Below are 21,935 nucleotides of genomic sequence, written 5' to 3' on the forward strand. Positions count from 1 at the left end.
GTGTCCTTATTCTTTAGCACGTATGAAATAACTGAGTTTGTAACTATAAATCTAGTGCCTTTGCTGCAGTGTTTAAGCACCCTTCCATGCTAACATGAAAAGGGCCTTTGCTATTTCCCTTTCCTCGGGGAAGTTTACAACTAAGTACTATATGAAAGGATCCTGCCTTGCTTTTTGTGTCTCGGTATAATAAGAAATTCCTTTATAAATAAGAATGGCCTGACTGGAGTTCTATTCACTCCCTCTTTGTCTGCACAAAGCTGCTGCACACAATGCTGCACTCTGTGAGCCTGCTATGTACAGAGAAGAGAATTGGAGTAAATAACCTCCTCACCTAAGATTGCTACTGATTGAAGAAAGACACCAATTTTCTTATTTAATACATAAAATTAAGAGACTATAAATCCTCAGAACCAAGCAGATAGCATAATACATGAAGTTTTTCTATGAGACACTCTACTTACAATCAATGCTGTTCAATCTTTTCCCATTGCCTACTGAGCACAAGCTGTCCTGTAATCAGAGCTGCGAACAATTGTCCCGTTCATGGATGTGCTGGCTCCTTAGCTCAGTTCCGATATGCAGGTCCCATCTGGTCACTGTAATGGACTGTCAGAAGGGGGGTGGGGGGCGCGCAGATGACTCAGTCTCCTGCCAGAACTGTGGCCAGAACGCCTATGCTTCCAGTTCCAAGGGAAATTTCCCAAAACCAATTCTTCAGTGCTCAGTATGTAGACATTACAGGTCAAAAAGAGGGTAGGAAGAAGCGCTGCCCATTCCATTTGTCCTCACTAGTCACCAAACCCCAATAAGTCACAGACTCCTTAAGAAGGCAATTGAATATAACAGTATAACTTGAAGAAAATGCATGGGAAAGGCTTAGAATAAAGGGATGAACAAGGACTGAATGCAGGTTATAGACTCAAGTTATGAAAGCAGATATAAAGCTATTTTTCTGCACAGCTCTAGAATGACCTGACTGATGTGATGGGACCTAAAGAATTCACAGGCATACCTACAGAGAAGCTGTGGTAGGGTGGGCTGTGTGCTGTGATGGATATGCCGCAGCAGCCTAAAAACCCAGTGCATCCATTATATACAACTGAAAGAGAGGCAGGCTAGCTAGAGTGGTTCCTGCAGGAAAGCAGTCTCAGCTGCAATGCTATGGGAGGAGGAAGCTGTGGTTGATACACTCTGCATGTGCTGTCAACGTAGGTATTCTGACCAGGGAAAGGCCCCACTGTCCCACGGATCTGAGGCATTGGGGTCTTTGACATGTCAGTGCTCATGTCAAAAATACACATTCACTCAGGACATTATCTGCTCCATAGTCATGGATATTTTGGGTTTGGTGGGTAAGTGCTTAAAATATATTCATGAACATGTAAGATCTAACATGAAGTTCCACAGCTCTATTCCAAAGGCTATTCTAACCACATAGTAGTTTACTGAGTTGGAAAGAAGTTAGATCTGGTTGTTTTGGGTGTGTGTTGCTTTTTATTTATTTGAATGGTTTTCTTAATAAAGTTTATAAAGATTTCAGAAGTTAAAATGGGAGAAATAAACAGTATTCCTTACAGATTTTTAGGAAGGCATGGATAAGAGTAATTGGGTCATAAGTGGAACATTACCAAACCATTAGTGTGTTTCTTAGAATTTATTTTAATTTGTTTGTTAGTGTTTTTCTCTCTTTTTTGCAACACATACTTTCGATGATCTACTACTGTGTTCTCCTCCTCCTCCAGATTCTTCAGGGACTGTGGAGAACAAATAGGTCAGGCTGTCTGTTTTCACAGTGCATCTTGTTAGATGAGAAAATAGTTGACGAAGAAGAAAGAAAGGAAACAAGTATTTTTAAATTGCTTTATTATTTCAAATTGTGGTGGGATTCCTGGGAAGCTACTTACACTGGTCAAGGAAAAAGGTTTCCTGGGAATATGTTAGGAGACTGACAGCTGTCTACGCCAAGATCATCCATAGAAGGTTAGACACCCAGCAGTAGCCAGATGAGCTGGGCCTGGATCCATCTTGTGATCTGAAAGTATTTCTGGGAAATCCTATAGCTCTGCCCTTACCTGTAGGTTAAAATGGAAAGAAAAAACAACTGAGTGGTCAGACTTTCGGTCTCTACCAGTTCCTCCCCATGTCCGTCACAATCACCCAGCTTTCCCTTCGGCAGTGCCCACATGGTTTCCTTTCAACATCTATGATTCAAGTCCACCTCAGTCTCTCCTTAGGACCCAGAGTTGTCAGTCTTCTATTTACTGCTCAAATCCACACCTCATTAGCAAAACATTTTCCCAGCTTTGTTACAATCAATCATATATTTGCATCCTGCCCTTTGCTACAAATGTCTGCAGTCTCTGGGGTTCTGAAGTTTTGTCTTTAATTAGGTTTTATGAACACATTGCAACTTCCTCTCTGGTGTCCTCTTCAGTCTTTAGCCTATCTGAATTAGGCCAAAGGACATTGGACCAACCTTATGCTTGCTAACTTGAGTCAATTAAAGTGCCTCTTAAAGATGAAACAAAGAGCAGATATAATTAGGATTTCCTTTGGATGTTGTTATAAGGATTTATCATTATTTGAATGTTTCTGTAATTTCCCTAACATTAACTACTTAAAAATAAATTGTGTGACATTTTCACCTTAGTAAATGACAACTGTAAATGAATTAGATGAGTTGTAAATAAAAGATACTAATGAATCTCATATTTATGAATGAAGCAATAATTGTAGTATTTTAGTTCTAAGTTCCTTGACTAAGTTTTTTCACAATTAAGAAAAATGCTAAAGAAATTTAAAACTAAAACTATTGTTATGATATATTCATACACGTAGATTCATGTGAGAAATTATTAGTAGATCTCTTTTAAGATATATTTTAAGAATAATATGAGTCTTTGCTAAGTGAAAGAAATTATCTGTGAATGACTTTCTATGAGAGCCACCAGTAAAACAGGCATATATGCTTTGTTTTAGCCTGCTTAATGCAACTTTTAATATGCTAGGATTATGTCTGAGTACTAAGCACAAGAAGATACAAATAATACTTTGTTACTAATAAAATTAGAGAGCAGTAAGAATACTGATTGGCCAGTGTTTCAAACCCATTCACATTGTCTAACCATAATAGAACTGACTTTTATAAACAGCATGCTACTATATCCTTAAACATGATTCTGTAAATGGGCTGTTTTGATATGCACTTACTGAAGTATTTATTTAAGATTCTCTTGACCTTAGATATAAAAATGTTAAAAATTGAGACTATGTGAATATATATTATTATATTCTTTCCCCCTTTCCCTCTCTCTCTCTCTCTCTCTCTCTCTCTCTCTCTCTCTCTCACACACACACACACACACACACACACACACACACACACACCTCTAGCCTTGATTGGGCTCAACTTCCCTATGTAATTTATCCTCCTGCCTCCACCTCATGACAGCTGAGATACATGCATACATTACCATACCATACCAGACACATACACACATACAGAGAGAGAGACTAGAAAATATGAATATTAGAGTGTTAGTTTATTTATATATGTATACATGTAAATTTCACTTCAAATAATTATTGAAACATGAAATAGTCATTTGAGCATATTTTTGCTGTTGCTATGTAACTATGCATGTTCAGCGCACTCTATTAGGGTATATATGTAAGTACTTTTGGCATCACTAGGTTTGTATATAGACTGGATTAAGGATATTTCTGTTTTTTTAGTTATTTACTAATTACCACGTACAAGGAGCCAGTGTGGTGGTACAAAAGCAAATCCCAGCTTCAGGGAGTAAGGACCAGGAGGAGCAGGAGTTACAGATGACCCTTTGCTAAGTGCCAGTTTCAGCTGGATTACTAAAATACACAAACATTTTCTTCTAATAATTACAAGACAAGTAAAAGAAAATCTCACTCAAACTCACAATTAAGATGGCATCTCTTAAACACTTCCATCATGCATTTTTTCCAAGAATATTGTGATTCTGAAAGACAATCAAGTTCCTCAAAGATTTTTATTTCTTAAAGTAGTTATGTTTGTGAATCCAAAGTTACTGCCATCATTTTGTTAAAATAAGCCAAGACATAATGTCAGTAGATCAATCTTCAATATTTTGAAGACTGGACTGTTATTTTACAGTGAAACGTCCTCTTTGTAGCCTTACGTTATGGATCCTTGTGCCATTGTGCAAATAAATCAAGGATAGATTTTATTGTTATCAAAACCTAGACATTGTGAAGCTGAAGGTGAGTGATGAAAGAGATCTGTGGGCTGAAACTCTTATGTCAGCAGAGATTAGAAAAATGATTGAAAAATGGATTCTGTGACTCAACAAATTATCAATGCTTGCAACCAGCAGGTCAAAATTAAAAAATTCTTTGAAGTTGTAATTAGCTTGATTGAATCACCAACTAAGATGATATAACTCAATTTATAACTGTGTGATTCATAGTTAATTGCCAAAAATATATAACAAGTGTATTAAAGCATGTTTTAGAGGAAATGCTCTTTTGCAGAAGCAAAAAAAAAAAAAAAAAAGTGCAATTGGTTCATCAGTATTTAATTCCCAAACGAAGTTAAACTATTAAATTAAACAAGACCAAAACACGGCATTAGCTATGAAACTATGAGGAGCAGCTATTGGAAACAGCCACTCAAGGCGGTGTTAAGAAAGCCAGGACCAGCAGCTCTCCTAGTTCTCTGAACCTTAGTGCCTTCTTCCTGAACACTTCACCTCTGTCTCCCATGGAAACGGGTAATTAGGCAGGTAGACCTATCCTCCTGACTAACAATGAGCACATAAATCAAGCTCTGTGACGGACATGTACACGGCCTTCATACACATGCGCACAGTGCAAAAGGAACAACACCAACTCCATAGTACCTTGAAACTTTCCTTTAGAGTGCACAGACTGAAGAGGTTGTTTGCATGTTTTGTCATCGTTGAGTAATTTCTTGGTTCTAGGTCTACCAAACAATATTTTTAAATTCAATTTCAAGATGTAATTTAATTCAGGTTTTACTAACTTAACCATTAGGTTTACTGGTTTTATAAAGAAAAATAGAATTCCATGATTAACTTTGTGCTCTTTGGAACTCATGCATGTAATATAAAACTTATGTATTTGCCTTTCTTTCTAATATATATTAATAGCACCAAGCTACATAGGTCTGAACAAAGCTATAAATATTTGTAATAAATTTCTTCCTAGAATACCAATCCATCCTGACTATTGATGAAACAAAAATAAATAGACTGATTTATTGAAATGATTCAAAGAAATATTAGTCTAAACTCGTGATCAAGTAAGTGTCAGGAATTATAAAAATAACCTAGCATGGGCATATACCTTCTTTCAGACTATGACAGGCTGCTGACCTTTGTGAAAGTGATGCTTAACTTGAAGAAGCAGCTTATATAGTATTTCTGTTCTTTGAGGTTTGTTTTTGTTTTTGTTTTAACAACAGCTCCTCATATATCCATGGTTAGCCTGGAGCTCACTGTATAGACCCCCAAATGGTCTTGCCCTCACAAAGGTCAGCCTGCCTCTGCCTCCCAAGTGCTCAAGTTAAATGTGTGAGCCACCATGCTGGCTAGAACACTTCTGTTTGTAGTATGAAGAAGTTTCAGAAATTGTTGCATAACCATGTTAATGTAGTCAATAAAACTGAATTGTGGGGAAGGTGGTAGTGAAACTGCAATAAATAAAAAAAATAGTTTAAAACATGAGTTTGTATACACAAGGTGAAACAAAGACTATAAATTCAAATTATGACTTTTAAAGGAGAGAAGAACACCTAGTGCAGCATTTCTCTACTAATTAATAAAGCAAAAAAGAATTTAAATGAGTTTATCAAATTTCTTGCCAGCTCCAGTGTAGTTTTTAACAGTTTGTGCGTATATTTAGAACATCATGATTCAGGGGTTTTGACAGTCTGATGTCTTTCTGTTCTTATATGGTATGTGTTATGTTTCTATTCATTAAAATAGCAATACTTCTTTTAAATTATACATTAAATACCTGAAAACACATGCAAATACCCATCCTCATCACAAGCTAGAAAAGCTCACATATCTCTTCTAGTCATCATCTTGAATGAAGGTCTTTCCCTCCTTCCCTATCTATTCTATCTTTCTATCTATCTATCTATCTATCTATCTATCTATCTATCTTTCTACCCATCATCCATCTTTGCCTCTATCTATCCATCTATCTACCTTATATCATCTCTCTCTTCTCTCCCTCTCATCCTTCCTCTTTCTCTCCCTCCATTACCTTCTCATCCTCTCTCCCTCTTTCTCCCTTCCTCCCTCACTCCCATCCACACTTGCTTTTTACATTCCCTCTCTCCTACCTCTCTTCTTCTCTCTCTCTATCTTCCTCCTTCTCCCTGATGCCCTTTCTTTCAGTGATGTTTAGAAACAGTGTCTTATGTAGCACAGGGTGGTATCAAACTCACTTCCCTATTACATGGACCTCCCTGTTGCTGAGATTATAGCATGTAGTTACATGGCCATAGCTTGGATAACTATTTTGTTTGCCATGTCTATATCATTTTACTTGTTTTTACTTTATCCTAGAAAGATAGTAATTGTATAATTTGGGGCTATGTTTCACCTGATAATGAATTACTAAATTCCTTCCATATTTATTTCCATGGCTTTCATTCACTGATACCTGGGTGCTGGCTATTACCTAAAATTATGTGAAAGGAAAATGACATAACTTTAAAGCATTTCTGAGTAAATGGTTTTCCTGGACCTCAATGTGACTCTTATGTCACAGTGAGTTTATCACTGAGCGCATTGCTTGCTTGACCATTGTTCTGCATATACCACTGATTGGTGGATTACAGAAATATTCTCTAAATACAGTGGACTTTCTTTGTCTTGAATATCAACTACTTCATTGTACTTGTCTATAAAGAAAGGGTATTGGGTGCCATATCTTCCATTTTTCTTGGCTCAGAGATAATATTGCAGATTGCACTATGGCGATCATATTGTGAAACACCAGTGACATCTCAATACTTTGTATACTTCAGACTTAACCAGGTCCTTCATCATACTACCATAGAGTAGGTATTCCTTCAGCTATTAAAATATTTTCTGCAGATATCTGTGTGAAACATAATAAAAAGAGTGTGGACACAATGCAATGTGTAGTCTCCCCCTTCAGTGCATGCTGCTTGTTTCTTCTTTTTTTTGTTTTTGTTTTTGTTTTTCAAGACAGCTTTCTCTGTGTAGCTTTGTGCCTTTCCTGGAACTTCATTCTGTAGCCCAGGCTGGCCTCGAACTTACAGAGATCCTCCTGGCTCTGCCTCCCAAGTGCTGGGATTAAAGGTGTGTGCCACCACCACCCGACTGTTTTTTTCTTCTTGCCGCAGCCAACAGAGATTGTCTGCTCTTTAAATTATAATGGACTACCTCAACTATCTGAACCTTGTTTTACAAACCCCTGCTGACACAAATCAAAACGGTTTAAAAATAAAAGAAACATGAGCAAAAATATGTAAAAATATTTTCTGAAACATAAATTAGTGCTGCCAACCAAAATGGGAAGGTGGGGCTCTTCACCAAAAAGCTCTTCAGGCCTTTGCCCAAACTACCTTTGATGCATAATGGGCAAGATTGTCAGACCTGGTGACATGAAACTTGGATCAGATCATCATGATCTAGATTTGTGCCTTTTATAGTTTTGCTTAATTACTATGTGATTAAGCTTTTGATATGAAAATGAAGAAAGGAAGTACATCTATTTTTTTAGGGATATTGTGATATTTAAGTAAGATATAATTCTAAACTATTTAGCTTTTTGCCAGATGTGTCTGAGCTCCATGCATGCTAAATGGGGTGAACGAATTGACTCTAGTCCGGTATGAGTGACAGAGAGCTGTTTCTACCATCTCACCACACATTTCTATAGAGAACCGCCTCTTGAAAAAACAGAAAAAATAAATAAATAAAACAAACCCATGATAAATGCAACAAATGCTAACTTGAAGCTCTTTCGATATCACAATAGTAACATACAGTCTTTTGAAGATAACTTATTTGTTACGATATATATTCAAATCAAGGAAGTTAATACAGTGGATGCTCCTTCACAGTTTTCATTTAGAAAGTTCTCAGAGGGCTTTTGGAAAATATTTATGTCTGACTCCAAGGCATGGTTTGATGTTTATTCTCCAGTGTTATCCAGTCTCTTTTCTAATCAGAATTAGATGTTTTGAATATGCCTATTCTAACTTACCTTCAACTGTTCTTTCAGATTTATTGGCCTGCTGCTAAGGAACGTGGGGAACTATGTAAATTAGCTGGAAAAGATGCCAATGTAAGTATGAAACTTTAAAATTACCTCCTCCAATCCGATACTAACAGTGCAGTAAATGTTTATTATTCACTTATATTGAATAATAACATTAGTATGCTACTTTTACTACTAAACTAACATTCTCTGTATAGATTATTTTGATAAACAGGGAATGGTACTTCACACCTGTAACCCCAACATTTGAAAGTAGAAGCAGAAAAATTAGGAGTTCAAGAGCAGCCTTTGTAATGCAGTGAGTTTGAGAGTAATCTGCACAACATAAAACACTGTTGGAAAAATCAGACAAATAACAAAAAGAAAGATTAATCTGATATAAAATATTTCTACCTTACAAAAAGCAACACTAATATTTACAAAAGTCCAAGGATAGAGGGACAATATATTCTTTAGAAAACCAGATTAGAAACAAATCAAAATAGTCAAATATAGACCACCAGGAAAATTTATATTTCTATGAATCTGTCCTTTACACTTGTGTACATTTATATATTGTGAAGGTCAACAAAATCATGACTTAGTATCATAAATGTGCAACTAATATTTCCTTTCATTTGAGCTGAGGTTAAACTTACAGCACGCATATGGCTTTCATGAAGTGGTGACTGAGAAATGGCAAGGATAGGTTGAGAATGAAAGATGTGGGATTCTGGCATAAGAATTACAGGCAACTTACTCCAAAATTTAGTCAGTGCACAAAATGACTCATAGAATATAAACACATAGTCATAACAGAAAATTCTTAGGAGGATATGGTGCCTCATGCCCATAATATCCTCACTCGGGTGTCTGCAACAGAAGGATTGCCACAAGTTCCAGACAGCTTGAGCTACAGAATGTGACCCTTCTCTGAAAATGAAACAGCAAATGGAAAATTCAGTTTTAAACTGCCACATAGCCCATTGCAAGTCCTCAGTGAGGTGGACTGAACCGCCTGTGTTTGCTGAGTTCTGCCTGGATTACATAGGCAGTGTGTGGCTTGAACTGCAGGCTTCCCCACTGCTTGGTCAATTTGTCTTCAGCAGCGACTGAACCCTGACCTCCTCCCACAGCCTCCTTCCTCATCCATATGCTTGGATCTGGCCAGGTATTCTGTGTTGTGTTGCACGAATTGTTAGAAGGTCTTATTATAAAAACAAACCCGGAGCCAGGTATTGGGGGTAAACATTGAAAGATCAGAGAAACAGAACAAGCCACAGCTTCCTCACCTCGTCAATTCCTCAGGTGAGCTCATTTCCTCAAACTGGAAGCCTCTGAGTCCTCATCCTAATGGATCTCAGCTGAACTGCTGCTCAAAGCCTAAAAGCTTAACCAGGCTCTGTGTTCTTGGTCCTCACACCTTATATACCTTTCTGCTTCCTGCCATGACTATCTGGGATTAAAGGTGTTTGTCACCATGCCCGAGTGTTTCCAGTGTGGCTTTGAACTCACAGAGATCCAGATGGATCTCTGCCTCCTGAATGCTAGGAATAAAGGTGTGTGTGCCACCATTTTCTGGCCTCTATGTCTGTCTAGTGGCTGTTATGTCCTCTGACCCCAGATAAGTTTATTAAGGTGGACAATATATTGGGGGACACAATATCACCACAGTGTTGGCCTTGACTTCCTGTACTATTTTAATAGAGGAAAACATTCTTTTTGAGCAAACTCTACATATCCTGAACCTTACTGAAGATGAACAGAGATCCCAATCTTAGGTCAAAATGTGAATATGTTGTGGCTTTTTTTAAAATTTATTATATTTGTGTTTTAATTTTACACATCAGCCATGGGTTCCCCTGTCCTCCCCACTCCCGTCCCCATCCCACCTTCCCCCCCTCCCTTTCCCTCCATTCCCATTTCTTCCAGGGCCAAGACTCCCCTGGGGATTCATTTAAACCTGGTGGATTCAGTACAGGCAGGTCCAGTCTCCTCCTTCCAGGCTGAGCAAAGTGTACCTGTGTAAGACCAAGGTTCCAAACAGCCAGCTCATGCACTAAGGACAGGTTCCGGTCCCACTGCCTGGGTGTGTCCCAAACAGTTCAAGCTATTCAATTGTCTCACACTTATGCAGAGGGCCTGATCCAGCTGGGGGCTCCACAGCCTTTGGTTCATAATTCATGTGCTTCCATTCATTTGGCTATTTGTCCCTGTGCTTTTTCCAATCTTGGGCTCAACAATTCACACTCTTACAGTCCCTCCTCTTTCTCAACAATTGGACTCCTGGAGCTCCACCTGGGGCCTGGTGAGGATCTCTGCATCCACTTCCATCAGTTATTGGATGAGAGTTCCAGCACAACAATTAGGGTGTTTGGCCATCTGATCACCACACTAGGTGAGCTCAGGCTTTCTCTCGACCATTGCCAGCAGTCTACAGAGGATGTATTATTGTAGATTTCTGGGGACCTCTCCAGCACTCTGCCTATTCCTGTTCTCATGTGGTAATCATTTATCATGGTCTGTTATTCCTTGTTCTCCCTTTCTGTTCTTGATCCAGCTGGGATCTCCTGCTCCCCTAAGCTTTTGGGGATACAAATTGGAAAGGAAGAAGTCAAGTTTTCCCTATTTGCAGATGACATGATAGTATACATGAGTGACCCCAAATATTCAACCAAGGAACTGATACAACTTATAAAAACCTTCAGCAATATAGCAGGATACAAGATCAACTCAAAAAAATCAGTAGCCCTCCTATATACAATAGACAAACAGGCTGAGAAGGAAATCAGAGATACATCACCCTTTACAATAGCCACAAATGATATAAAATACCTCGGGGTTACTCTAACTAAGCATGTGAAGGACCTATATGACAAGAACTTTAAGTCCCTGAAAAAAGAAATGGAGGAAGATGTCAGAAAATGGAAAGATCTCCCATGCTCATGGATAGGCAGGATTAGCATAGTAAAAATGGCGATCTTACCAAAAGCAATCTACAGATTCAACGCAATCCCCATCAAATTACCAACACAATTCTTCACAGATCTGGAAAGAATCATACTCAACTTCATATGGAAAAACAAAAAACCCAGGATACCAAAAGAATCCTGTACAATAAAATAACCTCTGGAGGCATCATGATCCCCAACTTCAAGTTCTACTATAGAGCTACAGTAATAAAAACAGCTTGGTACTGGCATAAAAACCGACATGTGGACCAATGGAATCGAATTGAAGACCCTGACATTAACCTACACACCTATGAATATATAATTTTTGACAAAGAAGCCAAAAATGTACAGTGGCTTTTTTTTACAACATCCTCTAACAATACTATTGAGGGTTAAACTGTACATTCTTTTCATTTTAATAATGACAAATAGTGTCCTTTATGTGAAAGCAAAACTAGATTAAAAAGTAAAGATGGCCTGGAGGTGGTGGTGCATGCCTTTAATCCCAGCACTCGGGAGGCAGAGTCAGGCAGATCTTTGTGAGTTCGAGTCCAGCCTGGTCTACAGAGTGAGATCCAGGAAAGCCGCAAAGCTACACAGAAAAACCCTGTCTCGAAAAACAACAAAACAAAACAAAACAAAAAGTAAAGATGATTAATGTACAGCAGTATAACACGGGGTACCAGATGTACTGAGAAACTAGCAAGACTAAGAACATGAGTCAAACTGGCTCACTCAGTTATTCATTTATTTATCCGGTAAGGAGAGTTAAGTAGCATAAATAAGTCAAGTAGGGTGGTGCTGCCTATAATTCCAGCTACTTGGAACCTGGCAGCAGGGATACTAGAAATTGGTGGCTAGCCTGGGATATTTAATGAGACCCTATCTCAGAATAAAAAAAGGGCTAGAAATCCAGTTTAGTGGCAGAGCACTTGACAACTATGTGTGAGCATCTAGCTTAAATCTCACAGGCTATTAAAAATAAATCAAACAATAAAAACCAAAATATAGAGCCTATATGTGTATAACACATAGGTAAAATATAAGTCTGTCTTCCAGGACCTTTCCTTCCAATACAGGACAGAGGTCTGAATCACATGATCACTTTTTTGTATTAAGTGTCCAAACCACAATGGTCAAAACAAAACGGAGTAAGTGAGCAGTCATACCTCATTTTACATCCTGTTAGCATCAAATGTGATCTTTTTGAGGCACATTTAAGTTAACAGAAGTACATCAGAAAATGTTAGCATCAAGTGCAATAGAAGATACCTTTACATTGACAGTACTTGGAAAGAAAGGGACTACACTCTTCTTAATATATTCCTCTTCCTCCTATGCCATGAATAGCTAGCTGTTCAATATCTCCACACTGAGCAGATACCCAGAGATGAAGAAAGAAAGAAATTTCTTATTGAACTTGTGGGCATAAAATAATTTGGTTATAACAGTTTTCAAAATCATTTATCAAATAAGCAGTAGCGACATGGCAGAACTGCTGTGAATTATTTTACGGTTTGTGAGTCATCTACATGGAGAATTTTATAAAGAAGTAAGGAAAGAAGATTGTCTTTGGTTTACTAGGATAAGCCAATGTCGGTTTCCCATGAGTTAGAGGAGGGTGAACTATGAATGTCAGAAGGTGGGGTTTTCATGGTGCGAGTGTCCCCCCTCAGTCTGTTCACTGTGTACACAGGAACTTCACTGCTTCTCCTGTCCAGTTAGGACAGCAGGGTCAGCTCCTCTGGAGTGCCATCCTTGAGCTCACTATCTGTGAGTATCTAGTAACCACTTTTAACTTTTATGCATGTCTACTGCTAAGCATGGATTAGAGATTTTGGAGCTTTTCCCTTTTTTTTACAGAGGTCTATAAAATTTGATATTGCATCACAAAGGCAAGAAGAGCTGTTTTCTTATTTTCAGTACATCCTTTTCAAATGGTGTTCTATTTTAGAGCTGTTGAGAATAGCCACCAGCTTTATATCAGCTACCTTGTTTAAAGAACAACTTCTCATGCCTTATAGTTATAATCTCATTTAATCCCCATTTTCTATTCTTTCTTTTTGTTTTGTTTTGTTTTGTTTTTTGAGACAGGGTTTCTCTGTGTAGCTTTGTGCCTTAATCCCCACTTTCTGATAAGAAGACTAGTCCCAGAAAAAACAAATGGCTCTTTCACTATCAGGCGCATGCTCAGTGTGAGGGCAGAAACTGAATCCAGAAGTCTGGGCACTTCCTCTATGCTCCTAACACTGTGACATCTACTTAATAGATCAACGAGGTTTATTTTTTCAATTCATTTCTCTATTTAATATCACCATGACATTGATCCTCATTGTGAACAGTATTGCATTGCTTTGACCAACGGAAAACAAGAAAATCCGTGGTTTTATTGACTTCTTCTCTTGCCTCTACATCACCTTCTCTTTCCCTCCTTTCTAGTAATTTTTACCCACTTCCAAAGAGTGTGTTTAGGATTAACAAATGTTTGGAAAGACTGGTAATTTACAAAAAGGTACTATGTAACTGCAAAGTAGTGAATTATTTACTATAACAAAAGTTAACTAATTGGGATGGGGAAAGAATGGATGTGGAGTGGTGGGAACTATTACACTCCCTTGAACAATCATCCAGGTTAACCCAAGGAAGGGAAGGATGTCAGGGAAGGGCCATGGTTTGTTTTTGTTCTGAAGAAAGATGTTAAAAGAAAGACACGAGGGAAATGATTTAGTTTTGTCTATAAAACTTGAATTAAGCTGCTTAGTATAGGCAAAAGAAAGCAAAGATGAGCTTAGCCTGGATATCTGTCACTTTAGCCACAGATGTGCCAGCCTTGATAGTGAGACATTACAGAGAGAAAAAACATCTTCCTGCTACAAAACTCTACAATTATATACTCTTTTATTTTTACTTTTTAAGAAAGTCTAAAACTAAATGTGTTTATTGTAGCAGTTGAATAAGTTATATGTGAGACAATGAAGGATCCCTTATGAGTATATCCTTCTCTCCTGTGGTCGCTAGCAGCAGGTGGCATTGCAATGTACATTCTTGTAGTTTATTTACTTACTAATATTCTGAATGAAATCACTGCATACATAGTTTCTTCTAAGAGGTTTTTTTTCTTTTTTTTACCACTTCACAGAGTCTCATAGCCTTTCCCATGTCATAAAATTTTCAAAAGCAGCTCTGCATTCCTTTGCATATCATTTCATGGATGTCCTATTATTAGAATCTTGGTGTATTCCCCGTATTTCCTGTTACAAATGATCCTGCATCTGAGAATGCTCACATATAAATATAGAGATCATCACCTACTGAGTAATCTTTTACTAGTTAAGGATGTAAAACTTCTTGTGTCCATAGAGTGAAACTGACCTCCAGGTAGCAGATGATACACTCTAAGGAGGAGTCTAAGATGTATTTTCCTGTGTCCTGGCTACTGATGAATAGAGCATACAGTGAATATACAGTGTGCATGCATGGAAGTGTAAAATAAGTATATCTAGCTTTGCTAACAAAAGCCAAAAATATTGTGTTTTAGCTTAAAATTCTTTAATTACAAGTACTAGGTATTTTTATAATTGTAAGATTCATTCTTTTAATTGCTGATCATTGCAGTCCCTTGTATTATAGTGTTTGCCATTTTTACTGACTGTTTATAGATTTATAAACCATAGACATGTATGCATGTTTGTGTTATTGACAAGAGCTCATATGACATCCACTTAAATGTGTTACAAAGGTTATTTTTACACTGAGTTTCACTAGTAGAAAAATATTCACCCATCTTAGAGTTTTATTCCTCTTACAAAGGAAAACATCTAACTGGGGTTGGCTTACAGTTTCAGAGATTTACCCCATTATCATCATGATGGGAACATGGCAGAATACAGGAAGACATGGTGCTGAAGAAGTAGTTGAGAGTTCTATATCTTGATCTGCAGGCAACAGAAGGACACTCTGTATCACTGGACATGGCTTGAGCATATATGAGACTTCTAGGCCTGCCCTCACAGAGACACACTTCCTCCAACAAGGCCACACTTACTCTAACAAGGCCACGCCTCCTAATAGTGACACTTCCTATGGGCCAAACATTCAAACACATGAGTCTATGGGGGGTCATACCTATCAAACCACCCACATCACCAGTTATCTTGAGGTCTAGATTTTAAATATTGAAATAGGTGTCTCTGTCATTTTTCTTTTAAAATGTTTTCCTTTGCTATTTTACTATAACAGGTTACTTTCTTAATATATGTTTGCACTGATAGAGTTTGTTTTTAATGAAACTGTGTGTTTGGATTTTAACATATTTATTTGGTAGGAATTTGCTTAAATATTTTAAGGCCTAAGCATTTTCTGCATGCTAGGTTGCATTGAGAAATGCATCAGGGGAATTATCACAAAAAAGTAGGAGAGCAACACCAGTGTGGTTGTCTGTAGTTTTAATCTCCATACTTGGGAAGCCAAAGCAGGGTACTCTGAGAGTCAAGGCCGGCCTCAGCCACAGGGCAAAGTCAAGGCCAGCTTGAAATACATAAATCTCAGTCTCAAACTGAAAAAAAAAAAAAGCACAATAAAAAACCACTTGAGGAAAACAAACAAAAAGTATTTATTATCACAATATTGTACAAAATACATTCAAAGATAAAACCAGATCTTAAGTAACTGGAGAAATACTCAGTGATGTAATATTTATGTATCATGTGCAAGTTTCTCTTAGCTTTGGGTTCAATTCCTGGTATTGCCAAAACAAAGCTAAACACATCAAGGACTTCTCAATTGTGAGTGCCTTCCGATTGCTTATACAAATGACTCAATTTAGCATTTGTGAGTAGTCAGAATTACACATTAAGTTGTGTTGCATTTAATCTGAATGTCAAGATTCTAAGTCCCGTTGGTTTGTCAGTATAGGTTTAGTTACCTGAGTAGAAAACAGAATTTTAAATTTTAATCTGCAGACTTTTTGCAAAAATTAATTTAACTTTATATTTATCTAACTTTTATGCATATGTATGCATATAAGGTGCAAAACTTTAAAAGTTATAGTATTACTTGAGGATTAAGAAGTTTCCATTGGACTGGTGAGTTGGTCCAATGGTTAAAGTGCTTTGTACCAAGCTGGAGGGAGGACCTAAATTCAGTCCCCAAAACCCACATGAGAGTAGAGAACAGACCCAATGATCTGTCCTCTGACCAATGTATATGCACTGTGGCCACAGGCATGCACATTCATACACACACACACACACACACACACACACACACACTAAACACAAATGGATAAAATAAATAAATATAAAAGTGATAGTAAAATAATAATAATAATAATAATAATAATAATAATAATAATAGTAATTTGATGCTTATTTCTTGTTCATGCCCCCACCATTCACACTTTCCAGGAAGGGCAGGTTGGTTTGAGTGAAAAGGAATTAGATGAGAAGAAGAAGAAAAAAAAAAAACCAGGGAAATCCATTGCTTTTTCAAGCCACATCATTTACATGCAACAACTGCCATTGTGAGCAGTGGCTGACAAGTGAGCCAGTTCAGGGAAAGTTTAAAAGGCTGCTTCTTAAAGTTATCTTTCTTCATGCCCCAGAGAATTATGCCACCATCAAAAGCCTAACAAGTCACTGAGTGAATTAAACCAAGTTAATTATTGATCATGCCACTTAAACAAAACTTTGCAACTTTGTGCATAAAAAAAGAAAGCAGCATATAATCTCCGAGATTTAAAAACATGAGGACATGAATTAAAAGGCCATTGTGAAGTACATTCATTAAGGGTTGTTTGCCTTAAATGTCTGCTCTGGGCAAAATGTAAAGTCAGAGATCTTATCTTTTTATAATGGAATCACAGCTCTCCTTCCCTTGGCAACCAATGCTGCTCCTTAGGGTGCTGCCCTCCTCCAACACCCCCCACAACACTTCAGGGATGGCATTTTCTGACCTATAGCAGGTAATTCAGGACTCCCGCATAAGATGTTGTACTTCATGTCAGCCTAACTGGAAACCTAATTCTAAAATGACTCCTAGAAAAGGTAATGATGGGGAATGGTCTAAATGGGATCTGAGGGCTTTTGTTCTGTGATCATTAAAATATCACATACACATCTTAAACTTCATGCTGGCCCCTACTTGCCTTTTTAAATAGCGCTGCCTTACATGACCCATATCATCCGGATTTTATAGTTTATACCGGGAAGGGGTGTTGACTTATTTATTTATGAAGTATTTCTTTAAGACCCTTCAAAATTTCATCTAAATTCTATGACTAGGTGGTAAAAGGAACCATTGGATAGATAAAGTGAGTGAATTATTCTAGCCACACAATTTTCATCTCGTGCCTCTGTACCCTTGCTGGTACAGAAAAAAAAGATCCAAGTAACAGGATGAATATGCAGGAGCAAAGTAAAGGCTGGGGGTCTATAAACCTCTCTCCTTAACCAGACACCATGCTTAAAATTTATGTGGTGATCACAAATGGTTTTCTGCTTTCTGCACTGGCTTTTCTCCTATTACTATGTCTCCACTGTTCAAAATCGTTAGTCTATTTTCTTTCTGAATCCATCCCTCTGAGTTAGTTATCCTAGCACTGGTGTGTCAGTACAAACCACAACTGCCCTCTTTTTCTTTTTGTAAATAAGATTTATTTATTTTTGTTTTATGTGTATGTATGTACGCCTGCTGTTCTGTATGTACACTATGTGAGTGCAGTTGCCTATGGCAGCCGGAAGAGGGTGTCAGGCCACCTGGAGCTGGAGTTACAGGGAGATGTTGATGTCTGTGGCAGCCATGTAGAAACAGAACCACAGGAGAGTCTGACCTTCAACAGTAGGACTGTGTTTATTAGCACACAAAACAAAAGCCAGCCTCTCTCACCCAGAAATTGAGGCATCTTCCAGGAGTAAAAGCTGTCTGTGACCTTATAGAGGGACTGGTGAGGGGTTTAAGAGTCAGGAAACTGTCGCAGACTTAAGGGTCTATTTGTCTCTCCTGCCGTCTCTTTTGGTAATCATTTGCATAAAACAGGACAGACTATACTTTCTGGGATGAAGGATAACAGTTGAGCAAGGTCAAATCCATGTTGGCAGTCTAAGGCTGGAGGCTGCTCTGAACCTAAAGAGAGCCTTATTGAATTCCTGGCTGCCCTTAGCTACACTGCTGGATTATCTCTCTCAAATTAAAGAAAAAAGAAATTGCTCCCAACAATTTCGTAGAGCTAAAGGTTCACTCACAGTAAGTAAATTTCATATAATCTACAATGACCTGAATGAATGTTCTAAAAAACAGAGTTGCTATTTACTAGTAAATTAATTATAGAAAATAATCTGGAAGACAGTGACAATGTAAAGAATTTGTTAGATATAAGCATGTGCAAAAAAGAATGTCAGTCTTCAGCAATTTACTGGAATAAAAATGTTCATGAGAAAAGTTGAGGAAAGGACTAGCAGGAAATAGTCTAATGTGAAAGGTTTCACAGTGTCTAAAACGAAGGGGACTCCATGGTAGGGATGCAGATGTAGTAAGCACACGTATGTCCAGCGTTGTGCTTGGTGGACTTTAGGCAGTTGGTATTGCAGATGGTAGGACTTTCAAGAGCTTGGTTATGTGTTCCTATGAGGGTAAGAGAGACTCCGTGCTCTGTGAAAATTGGTGTCATCCCCAATCTGTGTATTTCCACCCTCTGGGTCTCACTGAATACAACTATAGAGCTTTGTGTCTTACTACTTTAATTAGCTGCAAACGTGTAACTTCAAGACATTTTTAAAATCATTCCTTCAGCCACCACCTCTGTATGTGCTTTTCATTTTTCAAGTCGAGTGTTCAAACCTTTTTCCTAAATCTGTATTTTCCTTTTTTGGATAATTGATGCATTCTCAAAGCAAGGAAAATAAAGGATTATCTTTTAACCTTTTTAACTCATGTTTTTCACTTTTAAACCCAATAGACAGAATGTGCAAATTTCATCCGAGTACTGCAACCCTACAATAAGACCCACGTTTATGTGTGTGGAACCGGAGCATTTCATCCACTGTGTGGATATATTGATCTTGGAGTCAACAAGGAGGTAATGAAACAGTAGAAAATATAATTTACTATAATGCCTATCCCACAAATTGTACACATTTGAGTAAACATAACTTATGAGATATATAAGAATTCATGTTTCTAAACATTTTATAAAGTATACATTAATTCATTTTACTTATCTAATAAGTGTTTTCTATTAAACCTGCTTCAATGGGAGAACTAAAATTTACAATAAAAACTATTACAAGAAATTTTTTATGGACTCTACATGTACCTGCACTTGCCATTTTAATGATATTTGTATACACACATATTTACATATATGTTTATAAATTACAAAGCTGTGAAAAATGCATTTCACATATATGATCTTATAGTGGAATTATAATTATAATAATTATATATAAATAATTTCATTTTGTTCTTAATATATGTGTTAACTGAAATATGTATTAACAACAGTGGGCTTTAAGTAAATAGAATGTCAGTAGTTTTCTTGACTCTGTAGACTTGCACTTACACTGAAATCATTGGGTTTTCTGGACTAAACTAATGGGATGGAAATAAAGGATATATTTGTTAAAATTAATTTATTTCAAATATCATTGAGCATTTCTAACAAATGAGAAACATGCAGATTCCAGAATTTTAACTAAAATGAGTCTTTTTAAGTACTCTGTGTCATAGATTGTCATGAACATTGCATGCATTTTTTTCTGCATTGGAATTTCACAAACAGGAGGTTAGTGCCATTGTAATCCCTAATACATAGGTTAGTAAACATAGTTTCCTGTTGGTCTATCATAAACAGTCCAGCAATGAGCTGAACCAAGACAGTGTCTGTCCAAAGCCAGCACACCCAGCTGAACTTCAGCCATGTACTCTATACTGCTTCTCTGTGGGCGCCATCCTCATGTTTATGCATGTATTTCCTGTGGATAACCATACATATGTGCAGTCTTTGTGCTCGAGAGCACAGTCTGGGCTTATGTAAAGGGTTTTTTATGTTAATTTAATGGATGCATGCCAAGATCAAACCTACAACTGTGGCCAGACAGATTTTCCTCTCTAACCGACTCATCTAACCAGCCTTGACTCAACTGCTTGAAAGTAAAGCAGTTGTGATGGCCAAGTTCAGAACCACTCAGGGGTTTGGCAACTGAGTCCATCATCATTCTTTGTTGCTGGTGTAATGCTCTCCCGCCTGGCTTTGATGAAGGACAATATATAATGGCAGCACAGGTGATAATTACATGAGCACCCCACAGCTTGTGTGTGTAGTTAGACCTGAGGCTGCATCAGTTAAGGTCCTGGAACCCAAAGGAGAAATGGACACTTGCCTCCATCCCTAACCCAGAAGGTATCTCCAATTGAATAACCACTTGCAAATGAAAATTTAGTTTACTCATTGGGAAAACAAACAACTCTTAAGGGTATAACCTATGCCCATCAGAAGAAGGCCAACAGAAAATGAACTCAAAGGCATCTTTGGAGGTTCCTTGTCTCATAATATCATGTCAGCGCTTTTCTTTAAAACAATTATATTGTTCTTGTTTTTATATAATTTATATATGTGCATATATGTAACTTATAAAATAGCATGTATTGCTATACGTATATCATAATATGTAGTACATAAAATTATATTGATGTTCTGTAACATTGAGAATGTTTTAATGAGTATCTATTAACTGCATTTGCCAAGTATGGTGGTATGCACCTCTAATTCCAGTAGTTGGGAGGTAGAGGTAACAAGGTCAGAGAGCATCAAAGACAATCAGGATTGCATCTGCAGCTCAAGGTCAGTCTGGGCTAGATAAGACCAGCTTCAATTTTAAAATCACAAAAAAATGAAAGAAAGAGAATTAAAAATAGAGCTTGCCCCTCTAGGGCTAAGCAGCTCATCTTCAAATGGAGTGTGTGCTAATGGTCAGTGTGTTTTATAGGATAATTAATTAATCTTTTCCTGTAAGCCTCTTAATTGTTTACTTCTCTAACAGTGTTTTTTTAAATGTTTTATTACATTTCAGTGTGTGTGTATGTGTGTGTGTGTGTGTGTGTATAGTGTATGTACATATGCATATATGTTTTAAACCAATAAGTACGTAGTTTGGCTTTATAGTATATTACTTGAAACTTTCTATCAAAATTGCTCAGATAATTGAGCTGTAAATTGTTTATGATTTTAAATAGTAATAGTTCATAGTTTATTCATGAGTGATATTGTTTGTAGAAAGACAGAACTGACGTGCTTTGGAACATGTATAGAGGGCAAAGATCAACTTTAGGGGAGGGCTGTGTCTTTCCATTATGTGAGTCGTGAGGACTCTTGTCAGGCTTTGCAACACTTGTGACATTGAGCCATCTTAACCGCAGAGTCGTCTCCCAGCATATAACAATATTTCCGTATGTGCAGTCCAGAGAGGGACATTTTAGTAACTAAACTAAAGGGATTATGTGAAGCACCCGTACAACATGGCCATTTAGAGACTTAGAGTCTCATTCAAATCATGTTGTCTCGGGAAAAGCATTACCCATCAGTGAGTTTCATTTTCTTTCCCTGGAGCTAATTCGGAAAGACTTGCCCTCTTGCTGTGTCCTTCTCCAAGAGATATCGGGAAAGTTCTTGTCCTCAGCTCCCACAAATACAAAGACTGGAGCTGCTTTTTGCAATTTAATAGT

The 21,935-nt window shown here is 37.5% G+C and overlaps 1 protein-coding gene across 2 annotated transcripts in view; it reads left to right on the forward strand.

Annotated features, from left to right (window-relative positions):
* The window catches only part of Sema3d (semaphorin 3D), a 196,642-nt gene that overhangs the window by 104,928 nt on the left and 69,779 nt on the right, over positions 1-21,935 (forward strand). For both annotated transcript variants that reach the window (XM_036182046.1, XM_036182045.1), the window contains exons 4-5: positions 8,287-8,349; positions 19,171-19,290. In XM_036182046.1, the coding sequence (XP_036037939.1) occupies positions 8,287-8,349; positions 19,171-19,290 (183 nt within the window). The remainder of the gene's footprint in view (positions 1-8,286; positions 8,350-19,170; positions 19,291-21,935) is intronic.

This window comes from Onychomys torridus, chromosome 3 (genome assembly GCF_903995425.1).
Source record: "Onychomys torridus chromosome 3, mOncTor1.1, whole genome shotgun sequence".
In the NCBI taxonomy this organism is placed as follows: Eukaryota; Metazoa; Chordata; class Mammalia; order Rodentia; family Cricetidae; genus Onychomys; species Onychomys torridus.